Source organism: Theropithecus gelada, chromosome 7a (assembly GCF_003255815.1).
Source record: "Theropithecus gelada isolate Dixy chromosome 7a, Tgel_1.0, whole genome shotgun sequence".
Classification (NCBI taxonomy): Eukaryota; Metazoa; Chordata; class Mammalia; order Primates; family Cercopithecidae; genus Theropithecus; species Theropithecus gelada.
Genome location: NC_037674.1, coordinates 48114081 through 48127864, shown reverse-complemented (window position 1 = coordinate 48127864; position 13784 = coordinate 48114081). Strand labels below are relative to the sequence as shown.

Below are 13784 nucleotides of genomic sequence, written 5' to 3'. Positions count from 1 at the left end.
CATATTAGGAAATGCATTATGTGTAGGAATACAAGTAGGATAGTTTCTACATAAAGAACCTCAAATACAAGTGGTAAAATACTAAATCAAATAAACAATACAGTGCAAAGCAGGTAGATCTTCAGAAATAAGAAAAGCTGTCTCAGAAGAAAAGGTTAACTTGAGTTTTGAAGGAAAATTAGGAAAAAAGACAGTAAGAAAGGCAAGTAAGGCCTGGGCCAATGACAGTACAATTCCAAAGATGCTCTCTAGAGCTGCACAGTAAACAGAAGCCCTGGGTCAAAACACATTCGCAAAGCTGAGGCAGTAATTTGGTGACTATCACAAAAGTTTTGTACTACTAAAGTGTAATATGAGAACAGACATAAGGATACAGAGATAAAAGAAGCTAGCAAGGTAGACAGAGGTCACAATTCACTTTCCCATCTCTTCAGCTGAGAGAATTCCTCCCAGGCAGGAGCAGGGAGACAAACAGTTTATCAAAAACTTAGTACTCAAAGAAGGTTCAATGAGGTAATCAAAGGAGTAAGGAGATATCCAGCTTTCAGAGGTTTCAGAGGTATTAGTTTTGGTGTCATATGCCCAATATTGATGTTATCAGCAGTGATACCTGTGTCCAATGGCAGCAGCAACAGTGCCTGCGCTAAAATAGTTTGACATTGTGATTTTGGCATTTTCCTGACTGCACAGCCTTCACACCTAAGATTCTCAATCTTTAATGTCTATTTCACTTTTAACCTCTTAAAAGTTTGTTTATAATGAAAAATCCTGACTGATATACCAGGAAAGGAGGAAAAGGTTCAAGATATGACAGAAGAAATAATGGAAGCAATATCCCACAAAAATCATCGTAGTATCAAAACCAGATGCAAGATTTGACAGATACAGTTGTTGCTGTATTTCTGACTTTCTGCATTGCTTTACCTGGAGAGGCATGGAAAGAAATTAGTAATTACAGAAAATTCTATTTAGTTTATAAAACAGAAGAGAAATTAATCTGCAGAGATTTAAAAAAAAAAAAAAAAAAAGAGCATTAAACTAGAAAAGAAAGAAAATGGCAGTGGTCTGGAAAACTGCTATAATGGATAAAAGAAAGACCATAAAGTTAAAGGTGTCCTTTTTCCACGAGCTCCGACCTTTGCCCAAAATTTATCTTATTTAATTGTTTAAGAGTCAGGGTCTTCCTCTGTCGCCCAGGCTGGAGCGCAGTGGTAAGATCAGGGTACACTGCAGTCTCAAACTTTGCACTGAAGTGAGACTCCCACCTTGGCCTCCCTGGTAGGCAGCACTGCAGGCACACACTACCATGCCCAGCTAAGTTTCCTACTTCTTTTTAAAGGCGAGTCTCACTGTGTTGCCCAGGCTGGTCTGGAACTCCAAGTGATCCTCCCACCTAAGCCTCCTGAGTCACTAGAATTACAGGGTTGAACCACTGTACCTGCCCCCAAATTTAAAAAGAATAAATCACATTCATTTTTGGGGTCAGTACAAATTTGTTTAACCTACAGACTAAGAGGAATGGGGCAAATAAGAGGAATAACTGGCAAGGATCTATTTATACCTCTATGCCCTCAGGGGACCATGAGCTCCTCGCTCCAGGGCAGGGACCATGGCTTACTAATGAATAAAATAAAAAAAAAAATCATGTCTGGCATATGGAAATGACAAAGGAAAATTTTAAAATATTTCACAATTTTAACTAGGATAAGATTTATCTTTAAATATATCAAAATAAGTATAAATGATACTTCAATACATTCACTGTTATCCATTAGGAAGCAAGATTTTAAAAAAATACTACATTACAAACCTTATGGGCTATATGTAGACTAAAGGTACGTATATTGCCTACCTTTTCTTATGATTCCTAGGACACTAAATACCTACAGGATTACCATATGGGTAACCTCAATTTTTATATGCAAACAATGCAGAGACTGAACGTGGTGGCTCACACCTGTAATCCCAGCACTCTGTGGGGCTGAGGTGAGAGGATCGCTTGTGTCTAGGAGTTTGAGATCAGCCTGGACAACATAGTGAGACCTTGCTTCTACAATAAAATTGAGAAAGAAAAAAAAAAGAATGTGGAGAAACACAGGGGTCACTGAAGCTATGACTACCTACATTCCACGTTTCTTTTCATTTTCCAAGGGAACTGAACGAGGAAGTAATGGAAAGGGACTGGGCACTGTGATTGTTTGAACTTCTCAGGTGATTTTAATGGGCAATCACTTTAATAGTTTATCAGTCAATTCTTCTCGGTTTCCTAGATTATATACTTTACATATAATTTATCTTCCTTTCTAGTTTTTATGTCACTTATTTAATTTTCCATGTATTACGTTATTTATCAGAACCTCCTTCAAATGGTGGTAACAGTCATAATCCTTGTTTGATTAAAACGGGCATGCTTCTGATGCTTCAACATTAAGTATAATTTTATTGCAGATTTCAGTTGATACCTTTAATCAATCTGAGAAATCACTTTCTCAGTTTGCTAAGAATTTAGTTTTCACTAAATCATGAGTTAACGCATACTTTTATTAAAATGCTCAACTGACATTTATTATGAATATCCTTTGGTTTATCTTCATTAATCTGTCAATGCTGTAAATGTTATAAACAAAACAATTTTCCCCCGGTGATGATCTACTCTTGCTTTCTTAGGAGAAATCCTACTAAATTGGCCAGGCACTGGAGGCTCATGCCTATAATCCCAGCACTTTGGGAGGCTGAGGCGGGCAGATCACTTGAGGTCAGGAGTTTGAGACCAGCCTGGTCAACATGGTGAAACCCCATCTCCACTAAAAATAAAGAAAAAAACTAGCCAGATAGGGTGGCACGCACCTGTAGTTCCAGACACTTGGGAGGCTAAGGTGGGAGAATCATTTGAACCTGGGAGGTGGAGGTTGCAGTGAGCCAAGATCACGCCACTGCACTCCAGCCTGGATGACAGAGTAAGATCCTGTCTCAAAAACAAAATCCTGCTAAGAGTCATTGATTCAATTAAGTATTATTTTATTTACAAATTCAATAGTTATGTTCATAAGTATCATTTTCTCATACCGTCTTTGTCAAATTTTGGAACCAGGTTATTCTGATTTGGCTAACATGAATTAATGATGTCCTACCATTTTCAATGTTTGGAGATAATTTTCTACAGGAACTGGCAGTTCCTTGAACATGTATTAGAACTTACCCATAAAATCATCCAGTACTTTTTGGGGAAGGAGTGGAATCTTTTACTTTATTATATGGCTCACACAGCACTTTGGAAGGCCAAGGTGGGTGGATCACTTGAGGTCAGAGTTCCAGACCAGCCTGGCCAACATAGCAAAAACCCATCTCTACCAAAAAAAAATACAAAAATTAGCTAGGCATGATGGCACACACCTGTAATCCAAGCTACTCTGGAGGCTGAGGTGAGAGAATCACTTGAACCAGGAGGCAGAGGTTGCAATGAGCGGAGATTGCACCACTGCACTCCAGCCTGGGCGACAGAGCAAGACTCCATCTCAAAAAAAAAAAAAAAAAAAAAGTATGTAAAAGTAGTACACAGTATTTTTCCTACCTCTAATTATGCCTTATTATTCTCAATATTGTGTCTTCTCCCCCTCCCCCAACACATTTGCCAATGGTTTATTTCCTCCTTTAAAAGAAAAAAAAAACTTTATTTTTTTAGAGCAGTTTAAGGTTCACAGCAAACATGCACAGAAGCTACAGCTTCCATAAAACCCTGCCCCAACACACACACATAGCCTCCCTATCAACACCCCACACAGATGGTATATTCGATGAACCTACATTGACACACCATTGTCACCCGAAGTCTGTAGTTTACATGAGGGTTCATATTTGATGTTGTACATTCTATGGGTCAGGACAAATGCATAATGATATGCATCTACCACTACAGTATCATACAAAACAGTTTAGCCACCCCCCACCCCTCCCAAAAAAAAAACTGTGCTGTTGACTATTCATCCCTCCCTCTTCACTAACCCCTGGCAATCACTGATTTTTTCTTTTTTTTTAATACTTTAACTTCTAGGGTGCATGTGCACAACATGCAGGTTTGTTACATATGTATACATGTGGCATGCTGGTGTGCTGCACCCATTAACTCGTCATTTACATTGGGTATATCTCCTAATGCTATCCCTCCCCGCTACCACCTCCCTACAATAGGCCTCGGTGTGTGATGTTCCCCTTCCTGTGTGCAAGTGATCTCACAGTTCAATTCCCACCTATGAGTGAGAACATGCGGTATTTGGTTTTCTGTTCTTGCAATAGTTTGCTGAGAAAGATGGTTTCCAGCTGCATCCGTGTCCCTACAAAGGACACGAACTCATCCTTTTTTATGGCTGCACAGTATTCCACGGTGTATATGTGCCACATTTTCTTAATCCAGTCTGTCACTGATGGACAACTGGGTTGATTCCAAGTCTTTGCTATTGTGAATAGTGCCACAATAAACATACGTGTGCATGTGTCTTTATAGCAGTATGACTTACAATCCTTTGGGTATATCCCCAGTAATGGGATGGCTGGGTCAAATGGTATTTCTAGTTCTAGATCCTTGAGGAATCACCACACACCACTGATCTTTTCATTGTCTTCATAGTTTTGCCTTTTCCAGAGTGTCACATAGGTGGAATCATACAGTATACAGTCATTGCAGATTGGCTTATTTCATTTAATAATATGCATTTAAAGTCCCTCCATGGTTTTTCATGGTTTGATAGCTCATTTCGTTCGGACGGAATAATACCACACTTCTGGATGTACCACAGTTTACTAATCCTTTCATCTACTGAAAGACAACTTGGCTGCTTCCAAGTTTTGGCAATTACGAATAAAGCTGCTATGAACATCCATGTGCAGGTTTTTGTGTGGACAGTCTTCAACTCATTAGGGTAACTATAAAGAAGTGTTGATTGCTGAGTTACATAGTAAGAGTACATCTTGTCTTGTAAGAATCTGCCACACTGTCTTCCATTTTGTGGCTGTACCATTTTGCATTCCCACGAGAAACGAATGAGAGTTCCTACGGCTCCACATCCTAGTCCACATTTGGTAGTCAGTATTTTGATTTTGGCCATTCTAATAGGTATGTACTGGCATTTCAATGTTGTTTTAATTTGCATTTCCCCTAGGACATGGAGCATCTTTTCATTTATTTATTTGCAATCTGTATAACTTCTTTGGTGAGTTGCCTGTTAAGCTCTTTGGCCCATTTTTTAATCCGACTGTTTCCTTACTGTTGAGTTTAAGAGTTCTTTGTATATTTTGGACAATAGTCCTTTGTTACATGTGTCTTTTGCAAATATTTTCTCCCAGTCTGTCACTTATCTTCCAGAAAATTCATGTCAAAGATCTTTATCTTTTTTTGTTGTTGTTGCTCTCTAGTTCATTAATATATAATTTTATCTTAAATACCTTTTCTACGGCTTTCTTTGGGTTTATTTTTCTAACTTCCTGTTTCAAAGACTTGGTCTTTTTTTTTTTTTTTTTTTTTTTTTTACCTCATTCTCTTGTTTCTATTTTTCTTTTTTTTTTTTTGAGACAGAGTCTCACTCTGTTGCCCAGGCTGGAGTGCAATGGCACAATCTCAGCTCACCGCAACCTCCGCTTCCCAGGTTCAAGCCATTCTCATGCCTCAGCTTCCACCTCCCGCACAGCTGGAATAACAGGTGTCCATCACCATGCCTGGCTATCTTTTGTGTTTTTAGTAAAGATGGGGTTTCACCACTTAGGCCAGGCTGGTCTCAAACTCCTGGCCTCATGTGAGCCATCTGCCCTGTTCTCACAATGTGCTGGGATTACAGGTGTGAGCCATGGTGCACAGCCCAGTTTTTTACCTCATTATTTTTCTAATAAAAACCCTTAAGACTGTAAATTTCAGCCACATCTCGTATTTGTATTCTCTTTATTAATTCTAATTATTTTAATGTAAGAATAAACAGACAGATAAAGCAAAAATTATACCCATAAAACAAGAATAAAGTTATTAAAAGGAGTAAGATGGACACTGTTGAATAAACAATTCAATACGGCTATAAAGCAGAATGGATGCAGGAAGAAAAGCAAGATAAACTGAGGAATTTTCACAGAACAAAGTCAAAAACAAAGATGAATACAGTCACTGGCACTTGCCCAAGGGTTGGGGGTGGGGAGATGAATACAGAAATTATTTTTTAGAAAGTTAGAAGACATGCTGGGTGCAATGACGCACGCCTATAACCCCAGCACTTTGGGAGGTGGAGAGGGGCAGATGACCTGAGGTCAGGAGTTTGAGACCAGCCTGGCCAACATGGTAAAACCCCCTCACTACTAAAAATACAAACATTAGCCGGGCGTGGTGGCGGCTGCCTATAATCCCAGCTACTCAGGAGGCTAAGAGAGGAGGATCCCTTGAACTCACAAGGCAGAGGTTGCAGTGAGCCGAGATGGCACCACTTGCACACACTCCAGCCTGGCTGAGGCGAGACTCCATCTTAAAAAAAAAAAAAAAAGTTAGAAGACATGGAAAGAGATCCTGAAGTTTCAACATGGATCCAGGAATTCCAGAAAGCATCAAGAGAATGGAGAAAAGATATGCTGAACAAGTAACAGTTAAGAATTTCCAAAACCAAAAATATGAATTGTCCGACTTAAAGGGCCCAACTGTTTATGTTTTCAAAACTCACATCCAGAAATATTACAGTAAGTTTCAGTACATTAAGAGTTTCTCTTAGAGGACTCAAAGTTTGTCACATATGAAACAATTTATATTACAGGATATATTCTAGAGGAAAAACAGAGTATTTACAAAAAAAAATAGTGGTACGCAAAAAGCGAGTTAGCCAGAAAAGGGGAGGAGGGGTATTATATACATAGATAGTAAAAACGCTTACAATCGAATAAAAAATTCAAATATCGACTGGGCACAGTGGCTCATGTCTGTAAGTCCAGCATTTTGGGAGGTCAAGGTGAAAGGATTGCTTGGGTCCAGGAGTTTGAGACCAGCCTGGGCAACATGTTGAAACCCTATCTCTACAAAAAATACAAAAACTAGCTAGGTATGGTGGTGCGTGTCTGTGGTCCCGGCTACTGGGGTTGCTGAAATGGAAAGATTGCTTGAACCCAGGAGGTCAAGGTTGTACTGAGCCGTGATCTCACCACTGCACTCCAGCCTGGGTGACAAAGTGAGACCCTGTCTCAAAAAGAAAAGAAAAGGAAAAAAAAAAAAAAAAAAAAAAATCAAACATCAACTTATCAAGGTGATAAGGAAAAGGAAAGGACAAAGAAAAAATTTATGCTACAGTTTTTGTCTTATACAGAGGATGGATTAAAACTTCAAGTAAATATTATAAACTTTTATACAGTTTTAAGTATGCACACACAAATTGTAAGTGACTAGAAAAACTGAAATAGAATACATATATAACTTTGAAATTATTCAAGAAAAAGGAAAATCTGATGAAGCCAACAGAATAAGCGAGCAGAAAACATAATAAATATAAAGCACAACTTAAAATGACAGTAATTTAATCTAAACATTAATTATAAAACATGAATATGTTAATCTCAGATATTAAAAGATAATAGTTTTTCCATTCAGATTCTTTTAAACATCACCTACATAGTACTTACAAAAGATACTCCTAAAACCAAATAACCCAGAAAGGTTGAATATTTAAAAAATGGAAAAGAGGCCGGGCGCGGTGGCTCAAGCCTGTAATCCCAGCACTTTGGGAGGCCGAGATGGGCGGATCACGAGGTCAGGAGATCGAGACCATCCTGGCTAACACGGTGAAACCCCATCTCTACTAAGAAATACAAAAAATAGCCGGGTGAGGTGGCAGCGCCTGTAGTCCCAGCTACTCGGGAGGCTGAGGCCGGAGAATGGCGTGAACCCGGGAGGCGGAGCTTGCAGTGAGCTGAGATCCGGCCACTGCACTCCAGCCTGGGCTACAGAGCGAGACTCCGTCTCAAAAAAAAAAAAAAAAAAAAAAAAAAAAAAAAAAAAAAAATGGAAAAGATACATCAGTCAAATGCTTAAAAAAAAAAAAAAAAAGTGTAGCAGTGCTAATAGCACCCAACACAAAATATAATGTGAAAATCATTAAATGAGACAAAAAGATATTGCATATTGATTTCAAATACACTGTTTAAAGACTGAATTAAATCTTTTAGGTACCAATAGCTTATCTACAGAAACTACAAGGAGAAACTAAAACATTCACATACTCAGAAGTTTCCCAGATACCTCCTTTTAATTTTAAATTCACACTTACCACCTACTTTTTGTAGAGCAGTTTAAGGTTCCTAGGAAAACTGAGCAGAAGCTACACTTCCCATATTAAGTACAAAATTAAGTACATTAAGTACAATAGTACATAAATATTAAGTACAATAGTACATAAATATTAAGTACAATATTTAATGGAAAAATATTTTCAGCAATGTTATAAGACAAAATTCAGAATGTCTTGGAGATACATTAACATGAGAGAAACTTGGGTAAATCAATGTTAATTCATTAGCGTTTCAGAAGTAAACGATAAAAACTCTTTATCCTAATAGAGGTGTCATAAAATAAAAAAAACCTGAAAGTAAATGTTACCAAAATTAAGAAACACCACTGACGACAAAAAATATGGTCAGGGCTGGGCGCGGTGGCTCACACCTGTAATCCCAGCACTTTGGGAGGCTGAGGCGGGCAGATCACCTGAGGTTGGGAGTTCGAGACCAGCCTGACCAACATGGAGAAACCCCATTTCTAATAAAAATACAAAAATTAGCCAGGCGTGGTGGAGGGCGCCTGTAATCCCAGCCACTTGGGAGGCTGAGGCAGGAGAATCACTTAAACCCAGGAGGTAGAGGTTGCAGTGAGCCGAGGTCACGGCATTGCACTTCAGCCTGGGCAACAAGAGCAAAATTTCATCTCAAAAAAAAACCAAAAGAAAACAAAAAAAAAAAAATATGGTCAGAATGCATAAAAAGAAACATCAAACTAGTTGAACACATTATCCTTCATGAACCATGGGAAAGCTTTATACAGTATGTGTTTGTTTTGTTTTGAGATGGAGTCTCGCTCTGTTGCCAGGCTGGAATGCAGTGGCGCGATTTCGGCTCACTGTAACCTCTGCCTCCCGTGTTCAGGCAATTCTCCTGCCTCAGCCTCCCAAGTAGCTGGGACTACAGGAATGCACCACCATGCCCAGGTAATTTTTGTATTTTTACTAGACACAGGGTTTCACCATGTTGCCAGGATGGTCTCAATCTCTTGAACTTGTGATCCACCCACCTCGGCCTCCCAAAGTGCTTGGATTACAAGCGTGAGCCACCACGCCGGCGTACAGCATGTGTTTAAGACATAAGTTTTGAAGTCCAACAAACCTGTGTTTGAGGGCTAACACCTTGTGTACAAAACTTAGATAAAAAATTGAAGCTTCCAACCTTAGTTTCCACATTAAATGGGGATAATAGTTTCTAGCCTCATAAAGCTACCAGGAGGATAAAATAAAATGCTTGATACAGGGTTCAAAAATTGATAGTTATTATTGTTACTATTAAATTGTAATTTATAGTAACAACAGATTTTATTATTTACAATGTAATTTAATAGATGCAAGGTGTATGAAATGGGGTATTATTTAATATGTTTTATAAAGTACTCTCTGAATTTTAAAATCAAATGAGAAATACTTTCCATTTATTTATATAATATATGGATTCTCAGTTCCCAACAACTAGTTTTAATATTTTATTAAATTTAGAATTGATAATGAAATAAATATAAGTTGTCAACCTACCACCATTAATAAGTGTCCCAAACTTCCAATCTAAAGAGCAGAACAAGGTTAAGAATGACATTAATATAGTCATTCTCCAGTCCCACTAATTTCTTCTCTTTTAGAACTATAAAGATTTTCAGAAAGAAAGTATTTTTTAAAACCCAATGGAACAGAATCCTGACCCAAAACCAGAGAACTAGTCCAAGCACCTGGTCTGGTGGCCAGAAAAGCCTAAGCAACTTTTCAATTTTGTTTCTATTGAATAAATGTTACTAATGTGCCTGACATCGTTTTTTTTTTTTTTTTTTTTTTTTGAGATGGAGTCTCGCTCTGTTGCCAGGCTGGAGTATAGTAGCACGATCTCTCCTCACTACAACCTCTGCCTCCCAGGTTCAAGTGATTCTCCTGCCTCAACCTCCTGAGTAGCTGGAACTACAGGCACACACCACCACACCCAGCTAATTTTTGTATTTTTAGTAGAGACGGGTTTCAGCATGTTGGCCAGGGTGGTCTCAATCTCTTGACCTCATTATCCACCCGCCTCGGACTCCCAAAGTGCTGGGATTACAGGCGTGAGCTACCACGCCCGGCTGAGCAAGAAATCTTTTTAAGTAATTAAAGGAGGATCTTACTCATGTACTCCAACAATGTTATCAGGTGCTTTTTTTCTCTACCTGCTTTTAGTTCTTGGTACTCAAGAGGATATATGTAGAAGATACTGAAGCACCACCCCCAAACACACATACTCCCAAATAAAAAGAAATATTAAGCCTGGATTCCCTAACATTAAATTTACTGCAAACTTTACAAAACGGGAATACAAGAAATTAAAGCAGTCACTAGTTGCACACATTAATCAATTCCCTTATTTGATTCTTATAAATTCGGTTCAACAGGCTTTCTGTGTTATTTCTAAGCACAAAGCCGACAATACGGTTCCTTACCTTTCCATTAGCTTCTCTTTATCCCAATTGAAGTGGCTAAGGAGTATTCTTGTGATAGTTGCTGGATTCTAAAGAAGGAGGGGAAAAAAAGTCATTTTAAGGTAATAACACTTCACTGACATTTAGTGAACTCCTAGGTTGAAGTTAAATTTCCATAATACTCTACCCAAATTTCAATCCCTAGGGTATTTCTTTATTCCTCTAAGGAAATATATTTTAATGACAAGATCAAGGCTATTTAAACATAGTCTGCCACACTACTATGTCACGTTTCTTTAGGATTCAAAATAAGCCAAAAAGAAATTACACAGAAAGTAAGTTAGGCGCTGTCTTAATCGCAAAAAAAATAATTTCAACAGACTACCACATGAGCACACTAAATGTAATCAAGAAAATTTTTAAAAGAAAATTTCCAACACTCAGACACGATCGCATGTGCCTATAGTCCTAGCCACTCGGGAGGCTGAGGCAGGAGGATCTCAGGCCCCAGAGTTCGAGCCCAGCCTGGGCAACATAGTTAGATCCAGTCTCTTAAAAAAAAAAAAAAATCATTTAATACCTTATGCACTGAATAGTTCAAATGCGGTCAAATCACTTTTAAGTTAGAAGGATACTTCACAGATATTTAAGCAAAATTTAAAAATACTGTACCACATAGTAGTTTACAAGGTAAACTTTTAGGCTGCTATTTCAAGAAGGAAAAGTAACCACTATGAAATAAAACAAAACCAAAGTTTACTACCGTATCATTCAATGCTGTCACAGATATCTCCATTTCCCATAAAACTAGTGAGCTTACTATTTGTGTACAAATTTTAACTCAAAATGCAATGGGGCCTAAGAAATCAGCAAGGCCTGACTCAAAGATATGAGAGCTAGTTACAATAGCAGAAGTGGAACCCAAACATGGGTCTGCTTATTTGTGTCTCATATATAATTTTACTACATCAAATAACCTTCCAAAAAAGATCTCTGTGGACTAAAACCACTTTACTTCACCACAGGCGGGCCATAGTTAGCTACAGATTTAAAGTAAACTCGTATAGAAATAGTGCCATGAAAGAAATGTATGTCAATTGTTTTCAACAGTACCATTTGTTACAGAAAAATTTACACACATGCATACTCCCCTCCAAAAGCCAAAGATACGGATACTCACTCACTCACCTTAGTACATTTTGCTAATCTATCTAGGTACTCCTTACTTCTTTGGACTCACACTCCCCTAAGAATCTGTCTTTAACAGAGCACTGCAGATAGACGCCACCCATCTATAAGTTAAGATGTGAAAAGAAATATTTTAACTGATCCTAAGTTATACATATATTTGTAGAGAATATAGAGACACTGTCATCTCCAGCTTTCTTAGAAATGTGACCTAAAACTTTTTTTTAAAAGAACTGAGTTCAGTAAGTTTTAACAAGAGGATTTGCCTACAACTGAAATAAAGTCACTAATTAAGATTTAGCTATATGTAAAATAAGAGCAATAATCCATCAATCGAGAGACTTAAGTCTCCTGTCATTAACTAAAATTGCATGACTACAACTTTGTGGCATCCAGTACACTATATTTTCTACCACTGGATAGGGTGTTTGGGGTAAAATATTTCAGGAATTGTTAAGAGACTCAACTCTCAAAAAGGGAAAAAAGAGAGGAGAGGGAGTATAACTTGATGTTGCTAGTGCCAAATATTGGTTCTATCCACAAGTTCCCAAACCTGTTATTTGCTTATCAAAAGTAACTATGGTAAGTTTTATTAAAAACAGATTCCTAGTTTCCACCACCATACTTTTATTTAATACGGTTAGGGCAAAGGCTCCCTAAATGTGCTCACTGCCATGTGAGGCATGACAGGTAGGAGACTCAAACTATAATTCCATGCTTCTGGCTAGGGGAATAAAGAAGGCCCCTGGGAACTGAAGAATATGGGTGAAATCACTGATGATAAGAGACAGAAAAGTAGATCCCTAAGTCCGTGGGCCCAGCTACAAGCTATCTATATATATGCGGAACAGATCCAAAGAAGTGTAAGGTAGGCTTTCACAATAGAACTAGGATATAAATCACTGCTCAAATGCTAGATCAACCAAAGTGGGAATGGGAGGGGCAAATGCAAACAACACGGCAAAGACTTTGAAAACTAAACAGATAATGGAACCACTGCCTATATAAGATAAGAAAGAATTTGCAGGTATAAACTAACTACGTTGATTTGTCTACTAAAACAAACAAATCTTCAACTTTCTCTACAGCATTTCAACGGGACTCAGAATCTCACAATATTCAAAATGTCTGGGATAGAATCTAAACTACCAAACACAGCAAATACAAAAACAAAAAACTGACCAATTCTTAAAGCAGAAGGTAATCAACAGACGCTGACTTTTATCTAGATGACCCACATATCATAATTATCAGAGACTTTTAAAGCAGTTATTTTATTTTTATTTTTTATTTTTCGAGATGGAGTTTTGCTCTTGTTGACCAGGCTGGAGTGCAATGGCACAATCTTGGCTCCCACAACCTCCGCCTCTCGGGTTCAAGCAGTTCTCCTGCCTCAGCCTCCCAAGTAGCTGGAATTACAGGCATGTGCCACAATTCCCGGCTAAATTTTTTGTATTTTTAGTAGAGATAGGGTTTCTCTATGTTGGTCAGGCTGGTCTCAAACTCCTGACCTCAGGTGATCTGCCCGCCTCGGCCTCCCAAAGTGCTGGGATTACAGACCAGCAGTTATTAAAACCATGATCCATTAGGTAAAAAATGAACACCTTAAAACAAATATGAAATTATCTTTTCTGTTGTTTTTTTGATGGAGTCTTGTTCTGTCGTTCAGGCTGGAATGCAGCGGTGCGATCTAGGCTCACTGCACCCTCTGCCTCCCCGGTTCAAGCAATTCTCCTGCCTCAGCCTACCAAGTGGCTGGGATTACAGGTGCATACCACCACGCCCAGCTAATTTTTTTTTTTATTTTTAGTAGAGGGTGAAACCCCCCTTACTGGTCTCAAACTCCTGACCTCAAATGATCCACCCACCTTGGCCTCCCAAAGTGCTGGAA

At 38.4% G+C, this 13784-nt stretch overlaps 1 protein-coding gene across 1 annotated transcript in view; it reads right to left on the bottom strand.

Annotated features, from left to right (window-relative positions):
* Positions 1 to 13784, bottom strand: part of ARIH1 (ariadne RBR E3 ubiquitin protein ligase 1) — a 115015-nt gene that overhangs the window by 58572 nt on the left and 42659 nt on the right. Inside the window, exon 2 of the mRNA XM_025389981.1 lies at positions 10727 to 10794. Within this exon, the coding sequence (XP_025245766.1) occupies positions 10727 to 10794 (68 nt within the window). The remainder of the gene's footprint in view (positions 1 to 10726; positions 10795 to 13784) is intronic.